Below are 19738 nucleotides of genomic sequence, written 5' to 3' on the forward strand. Positions count from 1 at the left end.
TAATTATAGTTATATATTGATTTTAGACTGGAGGCTGTATAGTTATAGTTATATATTGATGTTAGACTGGAGGCTGTATAATTATAGTTATATATTGATTTTAGACTGGAGGCTGTATAATTATAGTTATATATTGATGTTAGACTGGAGGCTGTATAATTATAGTTATATATTGATTTTAGACTGGAGGCTGTATATTATAGTGACAGATTGATGTTAGACTGGAGGCTGTATAGTTAAAGTGACAGATTGATTTTAGACTGGAGGCTGTATAATTATAGTTATGTATTGATTTTAGACTGGAGGCTGTATAGTTATAGTTATATATTGATGTTAGACTGGAGGCTGTATAATTATAGTTATATATTGATGTTAGACTGGAGGCTGTATAGTTATAGTTATATATTGATGTTAGACTGGAGGCTGTATAGTTATAGTGACAGATTGATTTTAGACTGGAGGCTGTATAGTTGTAGTTATATATTGATATTAGACTGGAGGCTGTATAATTATAGTTATATATTGATATTAGACTGGAGACTGTATAATTATAGTTATATATTGATGTTAGACTGGAGGCTGTATAGTTATAGTGACAGATTGATGTTAGACTAGAGGCTGTATAATTATAGTTATATATTGATTTTAGACTGGAGGCTGTATAGTTAAAGTGACAGATTGATTTTAGACTGGAGGCTGTATAATTATAGTTATGTATTGATTTTAGACTGGAGGCTGTATAGTTATAGTTATATATTGATGTTAGACTGGAGGCTGTATAATTATAGTTATGTATTGATTTTAGACTGGAGGCTGTATAATTATAGTTATATATTGATGTTAGACTGGAGTCTGTATAATTATAGTTATATATTGATATTAGACTGGAGGCTGTATAATTATAGTGACAGATTGATGTTAGACTGGAGGCTGTATAATTATAGTGACAGATTGATGTTAGACTGGAGGCTTTATAATTATAGTTATATATTGATATTAGACTGGAGGCTGTATAATTATAGTTATATATTGATGTTAGACTGGAGGCTGTATAGTTATAGTTATATATTGATGTTAGACTGGAGGCTGTATAGTTATAGTTATATATTGATTTTAGACTGGAGGCTGTATAGTTATAGTTATATATTGATTTTAGACTGGAGGCTGTATAGTTATAGTTATATATTGATATTAGACTGGAGGCTGTATAGTTATAGTTATATATTGATGTTAGACTGGAGGCTGTATAATTATAGTTATATATTGATGTTAGACTGGAGGCTGTATAATATAGTTATATATTGATGTTAGACTGGAGGCTGTATAATTATAGTTATATATTGATGTTAGACTGGAGGCTGTATAATTATAGTTATATATTGATTTTAGACTGGAGGCTGTATAGTTATAGTTATATATTGATGTTAGACTGGAGGCTGTATAATTATAGTTATATATTGATTTTAGACTGGAGGCTGTATAATTATAGTTATATATTGATGTTAGACTGGAGGCTGTATAATTATAGTTATATATTGATTTTAGACTGGAGGCTGTATATTATAGTGACAGATTGATGTTAGACTGGAGAATGTATAATTATAGTGTCAGATTGATGTTAGACTGGAGGCTGTATAATTATAGTTATATATTGATTTTAGACTGGAGGCTGTATATTATAGTGACAGATTGATGTTAGACTGGAGGCTGTATAATTATAGTGTCAGATTGATGTTAGACTGGAGGCTGTATAATTATAGTTATATATTGATTTTAGACTGGAGGCTGTATAATTATAGTTATATATTGATGTTAGACTGGAGGCTGTATATTATAGTGACAGATTGATGTTAGACTGGAGGCTGTATAATTATAGTTATATATTGATGTTAGACTGGAGGCTGTATAATTATAGATATATATTGATTTTAGACTGGAGGCTGATTAATTATAGTTATATATTGATGTTAGACTGGAGGCTGTATAATTATAGTTATATATTGATATTAGACTGGAGGCTGTATAGTTATAGTGACAGATTGATTTTAGACTGGAGGCTGTATAATTATAGTTATATATTGATTTTAGACTGGAGACTGTATGGTTTTAGTTATATATTGATGTTAGACTGGAGGCTACATAATTATAGTTATATATTGATTTTAGACTGGAGGCAGTATAGTTATAGTTATATATTGATGTTAGACTGGAGGCTGTATAATTATAGTTATATATTGATGTTAGACTGGAGGCTGTATAATTATAGTTATATATTGATTGTAGACTGGAGGCTGTATAATTATAGTTATATATTGATTTTAGACTGGAGGCAGTATAGTTATAGTTATATATTGATGTTAGACTGGAGGCTGATTAATTATAGTTATATATTGATGTTAGACTGGAGGCTGTATAATTATAGTTATATATTGATATTAGACTGGAGGCTGTATAATTATAGTGACAGATTGATGTTAGACTGGAGGCTGTATAATTATAGTTATATATTGATGTTAGACTGGAGGCTGTATAGTTATAGTGTCAGATTGATGTTAGACTGGAGGCTGTATAGTTATAGTGTCAGATTGATGTTAAACTGGAGGCTGTATAATTATAGTGACAGAATGATTTCAGACTGGAGGCTGTATAGTTATAGTTGTATATTGATGTTAGACTGGAGGCTGTATAATTATAGTTATATATTGATGTTAGACTGGAGGCTGTATAATTATAGTTATATATTGATGTTAGACTGGAGGCTGTATAATTATAGTTACAGTTTGATGTTAGACTGGAGGCTGTATAATTATAGTGACAGATTGATTTTAGACTGGAGGCTGTATAGTTATAGTTGTATATTGATGTTAGACTGGAGGCTGTATAATTATAGTTATATATTGATATTAGACAGGGGGCTGTATAATTATAGTTATATATTGATATTAGACTGGAGGCTGTATAATTATAGTTATATATTGATGTTAGACTGGAGGCTGTATAATTATAGTTACAGTTTGATGTTAGACTGGAGGCTGTATAATTATAGTGACAGATTGATTTTAGACTGGAGGCTGTATAATTATAGTTATATATTGATGTTAGACTGGAGGCTGTATAGTTATAGTTATATATTGATGTTAGACTGGAGGCTGTATAATTATAGTTATATATTGATGCTAGACTGGAGGCTGTATAATTATAGTTATATATTGATGTTAGACTGGAGGCTGTATAATTATAGTTATATATTGATGTTAGACTGGAGGCTGTATAGTTATAGTGACAGATTGATGTTAGATTGGAGGCTGTATAATTATAGTGACAGGTTGATGTTAGACTGGAGGCTGTATAATTATAGTTATATATTGATGTTAGACTGGAGGCTGTATAATTATAGTTATATATTGATGTTAGACTGGAGGCTGTATAATTATAGGTATATATTGATGTTAGACTGGAGGCTGTATAATTATAGTTATATATTGATGTTAGACTGGAGGCTGTATAGTTATAGTGACAGATTGATGTTAGACTGGAGGCTGTATAGTTATAGTGACAGATTGATGTTAGACTGGAGGCTGTATAGTTATAGTGACAGATTGATGTTAGACTGGAGGCTGTATAGTTATAGTTATATATTGATTTTAGACTGGAGGCTGTATAATTATAATTATATATTGATGTTAGACTGGAGGCTGTATAGTTATAGTGACAGATTGATGTTAGACTGGAGGCTGTATAATTATAGTTATATATTGATATTAGACTGGAGTCTGTACAATTATAGTTATATATTGATGCTAGACTGGAGGCTGTATAGTTATAGTTATATATTGATATTAGACTGGAGGCTGTATAGTTATAGTTATATATTGATGTTAGACTGGAGGCTGTATAATTAGTTATATATTGATGTTAGACTGGAGGCTGTATAATTATAGTTATATATTGATATTAGACTGGAGGCTGTATAATTATAGTTATATATTGATGTTAGACTGGAGGCTGTATAATTATAGTGACAGATTGATTTTAGACTGGAGGCTGTATAGTTATAGTGACAGATTGATTTTAGACTGGAGGCTGTATAGTTATAGTTATATATTGATGTTAGACTGGAGGCTGTATAGTTATAGTGACAGATTGATTTTAGACTGGAGGCTGTATAGTTATAGTTATATATTGATATTAGACTGGAGGCTGTATAATTATAGTTATATATTGATTTTAGACTGGAGGCTGTATAATTATAGTTATATATTGATGTTAGACTGGAGGCTGTATAGTTATTGTTATATATTGATGTTAGACTGGAGGCTGTATAGTTATTGTTATATATTGATGTTAGACTGGAGGCTGTATAGTTAAAGCTTTGAGGACAGTCACTGTTTGATTTCCCAGAACCTTTTCTCCCAGATAATGGATTCCTCTGATCTGAATGTACGTGCTTGTACTGTGTGTGTGTGTGTGTGTGTGTGTGTGTGTGTTTGTGTTACGGGGATGAAATGTACTATGCCAATGACTGTGTATTCTCAATTTTAAGACCTGCAGAACCAGGTGTGTATTTACTGTTTTGTGTTTGAGTCCTTGTGTGTATGTTGTCTTTTGTGATATGTGGGTGTACCATGTGTATGTGTGTGTGTGTAACATGTTTGTGTGTGTTTAATGTGTGTGTGTGTGTGTGTGTGTGTGTGTGTGTGTGTGTGTGTGTGTGTGTGTGTGTGTGTGTGTGTGTGTGTGTGTGTATCTTTGTCACTGGGTGGACTGCATACCCTGAATGACCTTCCCATCTTGTTTGAGGAAGGAGTGACCCTGGCCGACTTGCTTGACAAGAAGAAGGGGAAGTTTGCTTGGTTTAGTCACTCCAGTGAGACCCATGGTAAATGCCTGCCCCTCCCTCGGTGTGTGTGTGTGTGTGTGTGTGTGTGTGTGTGTGTGTGTGTGTGTGTGTGTGTGTGTGTGTGTGTGTGTGTGTGTGTATCCCGTGTGTGTTCTGGTTTCCCAGTTTTGTGTTGGTGTGTCATCAATGGCCCTGTCTCCTGTGTTGACGGGCTTTCTGTTCCTTGTGACGTGTGTGTGTGTTGTGTGTGTTGTCAGTCAGTCAGTGTGTGTGTTGTGTGGCTGTGTGTCTCTCTGTGCCAGGACTACTCAACAGAAGAAGGGGTTTGAACTGAACTGAGCTGGATATTACTGCACCCTCAGAACTAGAATTACATCATAGTTCTATTACTGCATCTCTCCTCAATATTGACTTTAGAGTTTATTTAACAGGTCTCCTGCCTCTGACTCTCTCTCTCTCTCTCTCTCTCTCTCTCTCACTCTCTCTCTCTCTCTCTCTCTCTCTCTCTCTCTCGTGTTCTTTAGTTGTTTCTGTGGGGAAAGGATTGTGTGCAGTGCTGGTGGTGTGATTTGTCCTCTATGAGCTGTGGCCTCTTGGACTACACATGTACAGTGTGTTGGACTGTGTGCAGACTGCGTTGTGGGAGTAATTCTGCCTGTGTGTGAGTGTGTGTGACTGAATATGAGCGTACGTGTCACGTGCTCTCAGCCGTCACTCTCTGTTTCCAGGTAACAGTCACCGTTTACACTTCCTCCGCGGAGCAGTGAAGACAAACGCTGCTATCCTTCGTAAGGCGTGTGCGTCTGCATGTCAGAGTCCACTACTATACCTCCACCTACTGAACTCTGTATAACCTGCAAGCAGACTGCAAGGCCCCCTCTGCCTCTTACCTCCCTCATCCACCTGCGGTCCTCTACTGGTCTTCAATGCTTCTTAACTACAACTCTTCTCTACTCCAGTTGATGAGGCTAGTGGGGCAGTGATCTGATCTGTGATCCGTCTCTCTTCTGTCTCCTTAGGAAGGGCTAAACATCTCCTGGCTGTGTCCCAAATAGCACCCTATTCCCTCTGTAGTGCATTACTTTAGACCAGGGTCCACAGAGCCCCTATTCCCTATGTAGTGCATTACTTTAGACCAGGGTCCACAGAGCCCCTATTCCCTATGTAGTGCACTACTTTAGACCAGGGTCCAAATAGCACCCTATTCCCTATGTAGTGCATTACTTTAGACCAGGGTCCACAGAGCCCCTATTCCCTATGTAGTGCATTACTTTAGACCGGGGTCCACAGAGCCCCTATTCCCTATGTAGTGCATTACTTTAGACCAGGGTCCACAGAGCCCCTATTCCCTATGTAGAGCACTACTTTAGACCAGTTGTAGTTCTGAGTTGTAGTTCTGTTGCCACTGTTTAATCCCTAATCCTGGATCACGTTCTGGGTGAATATTCTGAATGATGACGGTCTGCATGTTAACCTCATGTTCTGAATATAACTAGTAGGATGAAACAATATAATCTGACAAGTTTTAGTTTGGTTTTTGACAAGTGCTGTAAAGCTGCTTGAAATATCTGGAGTTTACCTACGTATGTTGTTGCATGTTGCTCTTGTTTCATCCGCTTCCAGATATTTTTCTTGGATGATTTTTTTATAACATGGACAGCCTGTTTTTGTAGACAGAAGCTACTCTTCCTGTATGACCTTCAACCTGCCTGCTGGATGAACTGCATGTTAGTTTGGAACGTCCTCCTCTTCTTGAAATGAGGAATTTTGCAAGACAGAATTTGTGCTCTAAACTAAGAGCGATGTCAACTCTTGCCTGCCCTCTGAGTCTGACCTGGATGTTGTACCATTTTCTTCCATGGCGTTTTTCATGTTTCTTTAAAGCTCCTTTATGACACTGTCATTTAGTGAACCATGATGTTAGGCTCAGGGTTTTTACAATGTGTTTCAGCACCAACATGAGCAGAGTTTAAAAGCTTTGAAAGTAATTCATTGGATAGACTAGCTCTTGGATAGAGCAATGCCCTCTCTCGGTCGCTCTCTCTCTCGGCCCCCCCTTCCACCTTCTTTCTCTCCCTCCCTCCCTCCCTCGCTCCCTCCATCTCACCCTCCCTCCCTCCATCTCACCCTCCTGTCCTTCTCTCACCTCTCTCTCTCCTCCCTCCCTCCCTCTCTCTCCCTGCCCTCCCTCCCTCCTGTCCTCCTCCCCCCTCTCTCTCCTCCCTCTCCCTCCCTGCCCCCCTTCCTTCCTTCCTTCCCTCCCTCCCTCCTCTCTCTCTCCACCCTCTCCCCCCAACTCACCCTCCCTCCCTCCATCTCACCCTCCTGTCCTCCCTCCCTCCCTCCTGTCCTCCTCCCCCCTCTCTCCCCCCTCTCCCCCAACTCACCCTCCCTCCCTCCATCTCACCCTCCTGTCCTCCCCCCCTCTCGCTCCTCCCTCCCTCTCCCTCCTTCCCTCCCTCCTTCTCACCCTCCTGTCCTCCTCCCCCCTCTCTCTCTCAGTCTATCCGGCCAGCAGACAGGAACAATAGCGTGGTGAACTAGTTCAGTGTTGGACAGAAGTAGTTCTATGTTTAACAGGACTGTCCTCCAGGGCTGGGAGTTAGCTCAGACCTCTGTTATTCAGAGAAACTGGTTTTAGACGTGAGGAGAGACAGGCTGGTACATGTCAAGGTGGAAGCACGGACAGGAAAGGAACGGAAGTAGATAAAGTATCTCTTTAAACCAAGGGAATTAATGAGTCATGATTTTATTATCATCCCCATTAGCCGATGTCAATGGTGACAGCAAGTCATCCTGGGGTCCATCTCATGACAGAAAATACATTACAGACAAAAATACTTTACAATTTACATATATTTAATACATTAACATCGACATTACATACGTATATATATATATATATCTAGAATGGTGGAAGAATATGAAGGAATAGTGGTTTATTAAGACTATTCACTAGGAATATCAATTAGTTAGACTATTCACTAGTAATATTCACTAGTTAGTTAGACTATTCACTAGTAATATTCACTAGTTAGTTAGACTATTCACTAGTAACATTCACTAGTTAGTTAGACTATTCACTAGTAATATTCACTAGTTAGTTAGACTATTCACTAGTAATATCAATTAGTTAGACTATTCACTAGAAATATTCACTAGTTAGTTAGACTATTCACTAGTAATATTCACTAGTTAGTTAGACTATTCACTAGTAATATTCACTAGTTAGTTAGACTATTCACTAGGAATATCAATTAGTTAGACTATTCACTAGTAATATTCACTAGTTAGTTAGACTATTCACTAGTAATATCAATTAGTTAGACTATTCACTAGAAATATTCACTAGTTAGTTAAACTATTCACTAGTAATATTCACTAGTTAGTTAGACTATTCACTAGTAATATTCACTAGTTAGTTAGACTATTCACTAGTAATATTCACTAGTTAGTTAGACTATTCACTAGTAATATTCACTAGTTAGTTAGACTATTCACTAGTAATATTCACTAGTTAGTTAGACTATTCACTAGTAATATTCACTAGTTAGACTATTCACTAGTAATATTAATTAGGTAGTTAGACTATTCACTAGTAATATTAATTAGTTAGTTAGACTATTCACTAGTAATATTCACTAGTTAGTTAGACTATTCACTAGTAATATTCACTAGTTAGTTAGACTATTCACTAGTAATATTCACTAGTTAGTTAGACTATTCACTAGTAATATTAATTAGGTAGTTAGACTATTCACTAGTAATATTAATTAGTTAGTTAGACTATTCACTAGTAATATTCACTAGTTAGTTAGACTATTCACTAGTAATATTCACTAGTTAGTTAGACTATTCACTAGTAATATTCACTAGTTAGTTAGACTATTCACTAGTAATATTCACTAGTTAGTTAGACTATTCACTAGTAATATTCACTAGTTAGTTAGACTATTCACTAGTAATATTCACTAGTTAGTTAGACTATTCACTAGGAATATTAATTAGTTAGTTAGACTATTCACTGGGAATATTAATTAGTTAGTTAGACTATTCACTAGTAATATTCACTAGTTAGTTAAACTATTCACTAGCAATAGTAATTAGTTAGTTAGACTATTCACTAGTAATATTCACTAGTTAGTTAGACTATTCACTAGTAATATTCACTAGTTAGTTAGACTATTCACTAGTAATATTAATTAGTTAGTTAGACTATTCACTAGTAATATTCACTAGTTAGTTAAACTATTCACTAGCAATAGTAATTAGTTAGTTAGACTATTCACTAGTAATATTAATTAGTTAGTTAGACTATTCACTAGGAATATTCACTAGTTAGTTAGACTATTCACTAGTAATATTCACTAGTTAGTTAGACTATTCACTAGGAATATTAATTAGTTAGTTGGACTATTCACTAGTAATATTCACTAGTTAGTTAAACTATTCACTAGGAATATTAATGAGTTAGTTAGACTATTCACTAGTAATATTCACTAGTTAGTTAGACTATTCACTGGGAACTTTCACTAGTTAGTTAGACTATTCACTAGTAATATTCACTAGTTAGTTAGACTATTCACTAGTAATATTCACTAGTTAGTTAAACTATTCACTAGGAATATTAATTAGTTAGTTAGACTATTCACTAGTAATATTCACTAGTTAGTTAGACTATTCACTAGTAATATTCACTAGTTAGTTAGACTATTCACTGGGAACTTTCACTAGTTAGTTAGACTATTCACTAGTAATATTCACTAGTTAGTTAGACTATTCACTGGGAACTTTCACTAGTTAGACTATTCACTAGGAATATTAATTAGTTAGTTAGACTATTCACTAGTAATATTCACTAGTTAGTTAGATAATCAATGGGAACAATGGTCTTAGACCAAGAGAGGAACTAGTTAGACTTTCTGAAGCCCTACGATCAATAATGATTTAAGTTTGATAATCATCATTACACAGTAACTTACCCATCACTTGAAAATCTGAAATAAATCTATATTTATCATAGGATGTTGTTTAAAGGCCAGGATGTAGTCAGCGACGTCAGAGGTACGGGGGACAGTGTGTTTTGCGGCCACTCATGGCACAGGCTTGGACTGACAATGGTACATGATTGGAGAGTGATTGGGATGTGCTGATTGGTGCTGCTGTATCTAACTGAGGCTAAAGCATGCTGCAGGGACCACGCTCCAAGGCTGCATGTGATTGGTTAGTCCTTTGTTCTTCCAGGGTTTGTATGGGCTGGGCTGAGCTGAAATGAGCTGGGCTATATTTAGTGTTGGTGTTATTGTCACGCCTGCTCCCGCTCTCCCTCTATGGCGCTCGAGGGCCCTTCATTACGCACATCTGTCTCCATCATTACGCGCAGCAGCGCTCATTGGACCCACCTGGACTCCTTCCCTTTGTTGATTGCCCCGTCTATAACTGTCTGCTCCCCCGTTTGTTCCCTGTGTCAGCATTAATGTTGTTATGTGTTCATGTCCAGACGCTGTTGTTGATTAAATGTTCACTCCCTGTACCTGCTTCTCGTCTACCAGCCTCAATCCTTACAGTTATATGCTTTGGCCCCTGATCTTTAAGCTTATCGTTGCCTGTCATGCTTTGCTTAGTGTTATGTTAGGCTTAAGGGTTGTTGTTTTTTAAATTCAGATGATTATTTTTTTTTCTTGCTAGGGAGTGTAGGAGATCCCAAGAGAGTTAGTCTAGCTTGTTTCATGTTTTCTTTGATTTTCTTCATTCTCTCTAAGGTTTTCTTAATGGGCATAGTTGAGCTCCAGTATGAGCTTAAAGGAGGAATAGTATAGAGAAATAGAATGTTTCTCCATGTTATTTAGCTGAGTTTAGCTGAAGACTTCCTGTCTCGTTTTGCCTGTAAGCAGTGGCAGCTATTCCTGTGAACACAGACCTCATTCTAGAATCCCCAGAGTGGACATGAAGAGTGACAGGGCTATAAGAGGAGATTCTGATATGGGCCTTCCTCCCGTCCTCCCTCCCTCCCGCCCTCCCTCCCTCCTGTCCTCCCTCCCTCCCTCCCGCCCTCCCTCCCTCCCTCCCTCCCTCGCTCCAGCCTTTCTCACTCTCCCTCCTCTCCCTCTACATATCTCCCTCCCTCCATCCCTCCCTCCCGTCCTCCCGTCCTCCCTCCCTCCCGTCCTCCCTCCCTCCCTTCCTCCTGCCCTTCTCACTCTCCCTCCTCTCCCTCTACATATCTCCCTCCCTCCCACCCTCCCTTCCTCCCGTCCTCCCTCCCTCCTGCCCTCCCTTCCTCCGTCGCTCCTGCCCTTCTCACCCTCCCTCTCTCCCTTCCTCTCGTCCTCCCTCCCTCCCACCCTCCCTCCCTCGCTCCTGCCCTTCTCACTCTCCCTCCTCTCCCTCTACATATCTCCCTCCCTCCACCCATCCATCCCTCCCTCTCTCCTCTTCATTATCATTACCCCAGGAGATGTGTCAATCAGATGGGGTATTACTGAGGGACCCTGGTAGCTCCAGGCTTCTCTATCCCAGACATGGGTTTTCTACAGGTTTTGGTTGTCAGTAGTGGTATGATTTGATTTGTCTAATTCAAAGAGTGATCCCATTGACCGGGCCGTCTCATCTGGTTTGGTTGAGGAACATTGTGAGAGTTTGATGGTTGTGTCTTCGGACAAACTGTAATATGATTTGTCTTATCCCAGTAATTTGATAGATTTCTTCTCTTTCTTTGTCAATTACTTTCTCTGTATTTATTTAAATATTTTCTTTAATTTTTGTTGTTGTACTGGTCTGTCTATTTCTACCTGAATTCTTCTGCTCAGTTCTACCAGAGTCTGGAACTCAAAGCTTTACGGGACTTAAAACCTCACTTCTTCTGGAGTCTGGAGCGCAAAGCTTTAGGGAACTAAAAACCTCACTTCTTCTGGAGTCTGGAACTCAAAGCTTTAGGGAACTAAAAACCTCACTTATCCTGGAGTCTGGAACTCAAAGCTTTAGGGAACTAAAAACCAAACCTCCCCTATATCAGTGTCCCTAAAACTGTCCTACAGGACTCTACCACTAGGAGTTCTGTTACCAGAGGGATGTCTGTCTGTCTGAGGGGTCAGGAGGAAGCCAGCTAGAAAACAAAAGAGAATAAAAGGGTAACAGTAATAACCAGTCTGTGATATAGAAGGGTAACAGTAATAACCAGTCTGTGATACAGAAGGGTAACAGTAATAACCAGTCTGTGATAGAGAAGGGTAACAGTAATAACCAGTCTGTGATAGAGAAGGGTAACAGTAATAACCAGTCTGTGATACAGAAGGGTAACAGTAATAACCAGTCTGTGATATAGAAGGGTAACAGTAATAACCAGTCTGTGATACAGAAGGGTAACAGTAATAACCAGTCTGTGATACAGAAGGGTAACAGTTATAACCAGTCTGTGATACAGAAGGATAACAGTAATAACCAGTCTGTGATACAGAAGGGTAACAGTAATAACCAGTCTGTGATACAGAAGGGTAACAGTAATAACCAGTCTGTGATACAGAAGGATAACAGTAATAACCAGTCTGTTATAGAGAAGGGTAACAGTAATAACCAGTCTGTGATAGAGAAGGGTAACAGTAATAACCAGTCTGTGATAGAGAAGGGTAACAGTAATAACCAGTCTGTGATACAGAAGGGTAACAGTAATAACCAGTCTGTGATACAGAAGGGTAACAGTAATAACCAGTCTGTGATAGAGAAGGGTAACAGTAATAACCAGTCTGTGATACAGAAGGGTAACAGTAATAACCAGTCTGTGATAGAGAAGGGTAACAGTAATAACCAGTCTGTGATAGAGAAGGGTAACAGTAATAACCAGTCTGTGATAGAGAAGGGTAACAGTAATAACCAGTCTGTGATAGAGAAGGGTAACAGTAATAACCAGTCTGTGATACAGAAGGGTAACAGTAATAACCAGCCTGTGATAGAGAAGGGTAACAGTAATAACCAGTCTGTGATACAGAAGGGTAACAGTAATAACCAGTCTGTGATAGAGAAGGGTAACAGTAATAACCAGTCTGTGATACAGAAGGGTAACAGTAATAACCAGTCTGTGATACAGAAGGGTAACAGTAATAACCAGTCTGTGATAGAGAAGGGTAACAGTAATAACCAGTCTGTGATACAGAAGGGTAACAGTAATAACCAGTCTGTGATAGAGAAGGGTAACAGTAATAACCAGTCTGTGATACAGAAGGGTAACAGTAATAACCAGTCTGTGATACAGAAGGGTAACAGTAATAACCAGTCTGTGATACAGAAGGGTAACAGTAATAACCAGTCTGTGATAGAGAAGGGTAACAGTAATAACCAGTCTGTGATAGAGAAGGGTAACAGTAATAACCAGTCTGTTATAGAGAAGGGTAACAGTAATAACCAGTCTGTGATAGAGAAGGGTAACAGTAATAACCAGTCTGTGATACAGAAGGGTAACAGTAATAACCAGTCTGTGATAGAGAAGGGTAACAGTAATAACCAGTCTGTGATACAGAAGGGTAACAGTAATAACCAGTCTGTTATAGAGAAGGGTAACAGTAATAACCAGTCTGTGATAGAGAAGGGTAACAGTAATAACCAGTCTGTGATACAGAAGGGTAACAGTAATAACCAGTCTGTGATGCAGAAGGGTAACAGTAATAACCAGTCTGTGATACAGAAGGGTAACAGTAATAACCAGTCTGTGATACAGAAGGGTAACAGTAATAACCAGTCTGTGATAGAGAAGGGTAACAGTAATAACCAGTCTGTGATACAGAAGGGTAACAGTAATAACCAGTCTGTGATACAGAAGGGTAACAGTAATAACCAGTCTGTGATAGAGAAGGGTAACAGTAATAACCAGTCTGTGATAGAGAAGGGTAACAGTAATAACCAGTCTGTGATAGAGAAGGGTAACAGTAATAACCAGTCTGTGATAGAGAAGGGTAACAGTAATAACCAGTCTGTGATACAGAAGGGTAACAGTAATAACCAGTCTGTGATACAGAAGGGTAACAGTAATAACCAGTCTGTGATACAGAAGGGTAACAGTAATAACCAGTCTGTGATACAGAAGGGTAACAGTAATAACCAGTCTGTGATAGAGAAGGGTAACAGTAATAACCAGTCTGTGATACAGAAGGGTAACAGTAATAACCAGTCTGTGATAGAGAAGGGTAACAGTAATAACCAGTCTGTTATAGAGAAGGGTAACAGTAATAACCAGTCTGTGATAGAGAAGGGTAACAGTAATAACCAGCCTGTGATACAGAAGGGTAACAGTAATAACCAGTCTGTGATACAGAAGGGTAACAGTAATAACCAGCCTGTGATACAGAAGGGTAACAGTAATAACCAGTCTGTGATAGAGAAGGGTAACAGTAATAACCAGCCTGTGATACAGAAGGGTAACAGTAATAACCAGCCTGTGATAGAGAAGGGTAACAGTAATAACCAGTCTGTGATAGAGAAGGGTAACAGTAATAACCAGTCTGTGATAGAGAAGGGTAACAGTAATAACCAGTCTGTGATACAGAAGGGTAACAGTAATAACCAGTCTGTGATACAGAAGGGTAACAGTAATAACCAGTCTGTGATACAGAAGGGTAACAGTAATAACCAGTCTGTGATACAGAAGGGTAACAGTAATAACCAGTCTGTGATACAGAAGGGTAACAGTAATAACGAGTCTGTGATAGAGAAGGGTAACAGTAATAACCAGTCTGTGATAGAGAAGGGTAACAGTAATAACCAGTCTGTGATAGAGAAGGGTAACAGTAATAACCAGTCTGTGATGCAGAAGGGTAACAGTAATAACCAGTCTGTGATACAGAAGGGTAACAGTAATAACCAGTCTGTGATAGAGAAGGGTAACAGTAATAACCAGTCTGTGATACAGAAGGGTAACAGTAATAACCAGTCTGTGATACAGAAGGGTAACAGTAATAACCAGTCTGTGATACAGAAGGGTAACAGTAATAACCAGTCTGTGATACAGAAGGGTAACAGTAATAACCAGTCTGTGATACAGAAGGGTAACAGTAATAACCAGTCTGTGATACAGAAGGGTAACAGTAATAACCAGTCTGTGATACAGAAGGGTAACAGTAATAACCAGTCTGTGATACAGAAGGGTAACAGTAATAACCAGTCTGTGATAGAGAAGGGTAACAGTAATAACCAGTCTGTGATACAGAAGGGTATCAGTAATAACCAGTCTGTGATAGAGAAGGGTAACAGTAATAACCAGTCTGTTATAGAGAAGGGTAACAGTAATAACCAGTCTGTGATGAGGGACATGTCAACAGTCCTTCCTCCTGGTTCATTTCTCCTTCCTTCTTTCCCTCTACCTGTCCGTGTGTTCCTCAGTGAGCATGCCGGCCAGTGAGAATGAGTCAGTGAATACTGACGCCACTCCAGCAGGAGATATGGAGGGAGAGACCTGCTGTACCCGGCTAGCGTAAGTACCTCAACCCACCCTCACCCTTTCTACACTTACAGTCTCCCGTCTCACCTATTAGCTAACCCCCATTTTCCCTTAGCCACACTCACCCTACCTCAAACCTGCACTCGCCCTCCCTTACCCTTCCACCTCCTTCCTCCCCCTCCCTTACCCTTACCCTTCCTCGCCCTCCTCCCCCTCCCTTAACAATTCCTTCCCCTTCCTCCCAGTCCCTTACCGTTTCTCCCCCTCCCTCCCCCTTCCTCCCCTCCCTTTCCCTTCCCTTCCCCCCCCTCCCTCCCCCTCCCTCTCATCCTTCCTGTCCCTGCCTCCCCCTCCCTCTCATCCTTCCTGTCCCTGCCTCCCCCTCCCTCTCATCCTTCCTGTCCCTGCCTCCCCCTCCCTCTCATCCTTCCTGTCCCTGCCTCCCCCTCCCTCTCATCCTTCCTGTCCCTGCCTCCCCCTCCCTCTCATCCTTCCTGTCCCTGCCTCCCCCTCCCTCTCATCCTTCCTGTCCCTGCCTCCCCCTCCCTCTCATCCTTCCTGTCCCTGCCTCCCCCTCCCTCTCATCCTTACTGTTCCTGCCTCACCTGCAGCTATTTAAAGCTCTTATTTCTCTCCTCTCCTCCTTGGAACATATGATTGATTTTCTCCACAACTCTCTTGTTGATTTTCCACCTGCCCTTCACTTTGACATGAAAGGTTTCCTTCACCTGCAGATTCTAACTCCTGTCTTTACTTTGACATCACTCTTTCTTTCCTCCTCTCTCAGTGATCTAAGGTATTTATCATTTCCTCTCCAACGATTATCCTTTCTTTATTCTGCCTTTCTCTCCTTTCTCTCCTTTCTCTCCTTTGTTGCTGTTGAAGCGTATTCCTCCTCTTCTCTCCTCCGGGAGCTGCGATGAAGGGATGATTCACACATGCCTCTATTCACACCTTTATTCAAGCCTCTCTCTCCTAATTCTTCTTCTTCTTCTTCTTCATTTTCTTCTTCTTCTTCATTTTCTTCATTTTCTTCTTCATTTTCTTCTTCTTCTTCTTCTTCATTTTCTTCTTCTTCTTCTTCTTCATTTTCTTCTTCTTCATTTTCTTCTTCTTCTTCTTCATTTTCTTCTTCTTCTTCATCTTCTTCTTCTTCTTCATTTTCTTCTTCTTCATTTTCTTCTTCTTCATTTTCTTCTTCTTCTTCATCTTCTTCTTCTTCTTCATTTTCTTCTTCTTCATTTTCTTCTTCTTCATTTTCTTCTTCTTTTTCTTAATTTGTTTTTCTTCTTCTTCATTTTCTTCTTCTTCTTCTTCTACTTTTACTCAAGGCCACACTAGAGCGGTTCATTTCCCCTTTCCCTGCTCTTCACATTCTCTCATTCATAACAACTGCAGAGACACACACACTTTACGGAGACACAGACACACACACACACACACACACACACACACACACACACACACACACACACACACACACCACACACACACACACACACACACACACACACACACACACACACACACACACACACACAGACACACACACACACACATGAAAGCACTGAATCATGTACAAACACATACACACACATTGTAAAATGGCGCCGATAGAGAGGGCTGCCTTGCTTCTAGTACTGCTAGATGACATGTTAGATATTGCTGCACTGTCGGATCTAGAAGCATTTCGCTCCACTCGCTTTAACATCTGCTAAGCACGTGTGACCAATAAAATGTGCTTTAGATGTTTTATTTTTTTAAACACACACACACTCAGGTGAACTACACATCATACATATTTTCTGCTGCCCATAGTATTAGAATGACCAAGACTACGGAATCAAGACTTCTACACTATTATCCCAGACTGTTATCAGACAGACAGTAGACCATTAGAGCTCTGTGGTCGGATGGTAGATTTTCTCCCTATCGATTCTATTTCTATGTTGTAGACCCATCGTCCTGGCACTATGTCGTTCTCTGTTTTCACTGTCTATCTGATTCTACCATCGTTGTTGTTGTTGTTGTGGCCCAAGGCTCAGACACACAGCACACAGCAGGTAGACTAGACCCATCAGTGTCAGACACCATAGACTCCACATCTTGACTCTGTGCCTCAGATCATTTGTCACTGTGTATACAAGCCGCAGGGTTAGACAGCTTCAATGTCAATAACATCTCAATGTACTGTACATCCCTGTAAAGAAGCAGGTGTAGGAGGGCTCAACTCTCACAGTGTTACCAGGAAGCAGGTGTAGGAGGGCTCAACTCTCAGACAGTGTTACTAGGAAGCAGGTGTAGGAGGGCTCAACTCTCACAGTGTTACCAGGAAGCAGGTGTAGGAAGGCTCAGATCTCAGACAGTGTTACCAGGAAGCAGGTGTAGGAGGGCTCAACTCTCAGACAGTGTTACTAGGAAGCAGGTGTAGGAGGGCTCAACTCTCACAGTGTTACCAGGAAGCAGGTGTAGGAAGGCTCAGATCTCAGACAGTGTTACCAGGAAGCAGGTGTAGGAGGGCTCAACTCTCAGACAGTGTTACCAGGAAGCAGGTGTAGGAGGGCTCCGCTCTCACAGTGTTACCAGGAAGCAGGTGTAGGAGGGCTCAACTCTCAGACAGTGTTACCAGGAAGCAGGTGTAGGAGGGCTCAACTCTCAAACAGTGTTACCAGGAAGCAGGTGTAGGAGGGCTCAGCTCTCACAGTGTTACCAGGAAGCAGGTGTAGGAGGGCTCAACTCTCAGACAGTGTTACCAGGAAGCAGGTGTAGCAGGGCTCAGATCTCACAGTGTTACTAGGAAGCAGGTGTAGGAGGGCTCAGCTCTCAGACAGTGTTACTAGGAAGCAGGTGTAGGAGGGCTCAGCTCTCACAGTGTTACCAGGAAGGAGGTGTAGGAGGGCTCAGATCTCAGACAGTGTTACCAGGAATGAGCTGTAGCAGGGTGTGTTCACCCCAAATGGCACCCTATTACCTATGTAGTGCACTAGATTATTAGACATTTATGGTTCCATTTGGGACAGTGAGTCTAAAAAGACAACAGGTTTGTGATACATCCTGAGAGGGAAGTTCATATTACACCTGACAGCTTGTTTTTCTACCATTTGTTCTGGTTAGGTTGGTTCTGTTAGCCTCTGAACTTGGGTCAGTTGACACGAACATTGCAGTGCAGTTTGTATAGGCACTGTGTCTGTCAAGGCTGATCTGGGGCCAGTGGTTTGATGGTGGGCTGAAGGGGGACAGGGGAAATGAATGGGGTGTAATGGGCTGTGTCTGACAGCACCTCTCTAATGGCCGACTGGCCCCGCACTACCGCTTTGTCAAACACACAGCCACGCGGAAGCAGGTACACACACAAACGCACTTACGGAAGCGGATACACACACACCCACACACACACACACACTAGCCTGGCCAGCAAAAAGTAAGTGATGCTTGTCTCTGTCCAGCTAGCAGGCCTCTGGGTAGTTTAGATGAGTGTATACTGTTCAGTGCACCAGGACCGTAGGACCATTCACACACACATGCTCTTTCACAAATGTTCATCAATGGCCCTGGTAGAGGATATCTATTCCCATAATGCCTCTTCAGCATGTTTATGTTACAGTCAGAGATGGTGCCAACGGATCTGTCTCAAGGCTAGAACACATGGCTAAATCTATCCCGAACACTGTCCAGTCCCACTAAAACACAGCAGCGCTGTTATTACACACACTAGCATTGCTGTTGAGACAGAAACAACTAGGCTGGTCTAAAATGACGCCCAAGCCACCCTATTCCCTATATAGTGCACTACTCTAGAGCCCTATTCCCTATATAGTGCACTACTCTAGAGCCCTATTCCCTATATAGTGCACTACTCTAGAGCCCTATTCCCTATATAGTGCACTACTGTTGACCAGAGCCCTATTCCATATATAGTGCACTACTCTAGAGCCCTATTCCCTATATAGCGCACTACTCTAGAGCCCTATTCCCTATATAGTGCACTACTCTAGAGCTCAATTCCCTATATAGTACACTACTGTAGAGCCCTATTCCCTATATAGTGCACTACTCTAGAGCCCTATTCCCTATATAGCGCACTACTCTAGAGCCCTATTCCCTATATAGTGCACTACTTTAGACCAGAGCCCTATTCCCTATATAGTGCACTACTTTAGACCAGCGCTTGCATATAGTAGTGAACTATATGAGCCAAACACACCAGCAGGATCTCTGGTAACATATGGTGATACAGTACCAACAGTAGCTGAATCTGGTAACATATGGTGATGGTACCAACAGTAGCTGAATCTGGTAACATATGGTGATATAGTACCAACAGTAGCTGAATCTGGTAACATATGGTGATATAGTACCAACAGTAGCTGAATCTGGTAACATATGGTGATACAGTACCAACAGTAGCTGAATCTGGTAACATATAGTGGTGGTACCAACAGTAGCTGAATCTGGTAACATATGGTGATGGT

General features: G+C 40.3%; 1 protein-coding gene across 1 annotated transcript in view; it reads left to right on the forward strand.

The window, feature by feature from the left end:
- Nucleotides 1-4746: 4746 nt before the first annotated feature.
- LOC115186324 (voltage-dependent L-type calcium channel subunit alpha-1C) overlaps nucleotides 4747-19738 on the forward strand; it is a 45725-nt gene continuing 30733 nt past the window's right edge. Inside the window, exons 1-3 of the mRNA XM_029746006.1 lie at nucleotides 4747-4879; nucleotides 5569-5628; nucleotides 15209-15299. Of these exons, the coding sequence (XP_029601866.1) occupies nucleotides 15214-15299 (86 nt within the window). The 5' untranslated portion in view covers nucleotides 4747-4879; nucleotides 5569-5628; nucleotides 15209-15213. The remainder of the gene's footprint in view (nucleotides 4880-5568; nucleotides 5629-15208; nucleotides 15300-19738) is intronic.

The sequence above is a fragment of the Salmo trutta genome, unplaced genomic scaffold (assembly GCF_901001165.1).
Source record: "Salmo trutta unplaced genomic scaffold, fSalTru1.1, whole genome shotgun sequence".
Lineage (NCBI taxonomy): Eukaryota > Metazoa > Chordata > Actinopteri > Salmoniformes > Salmonidae > Salmo > Salmo trutta.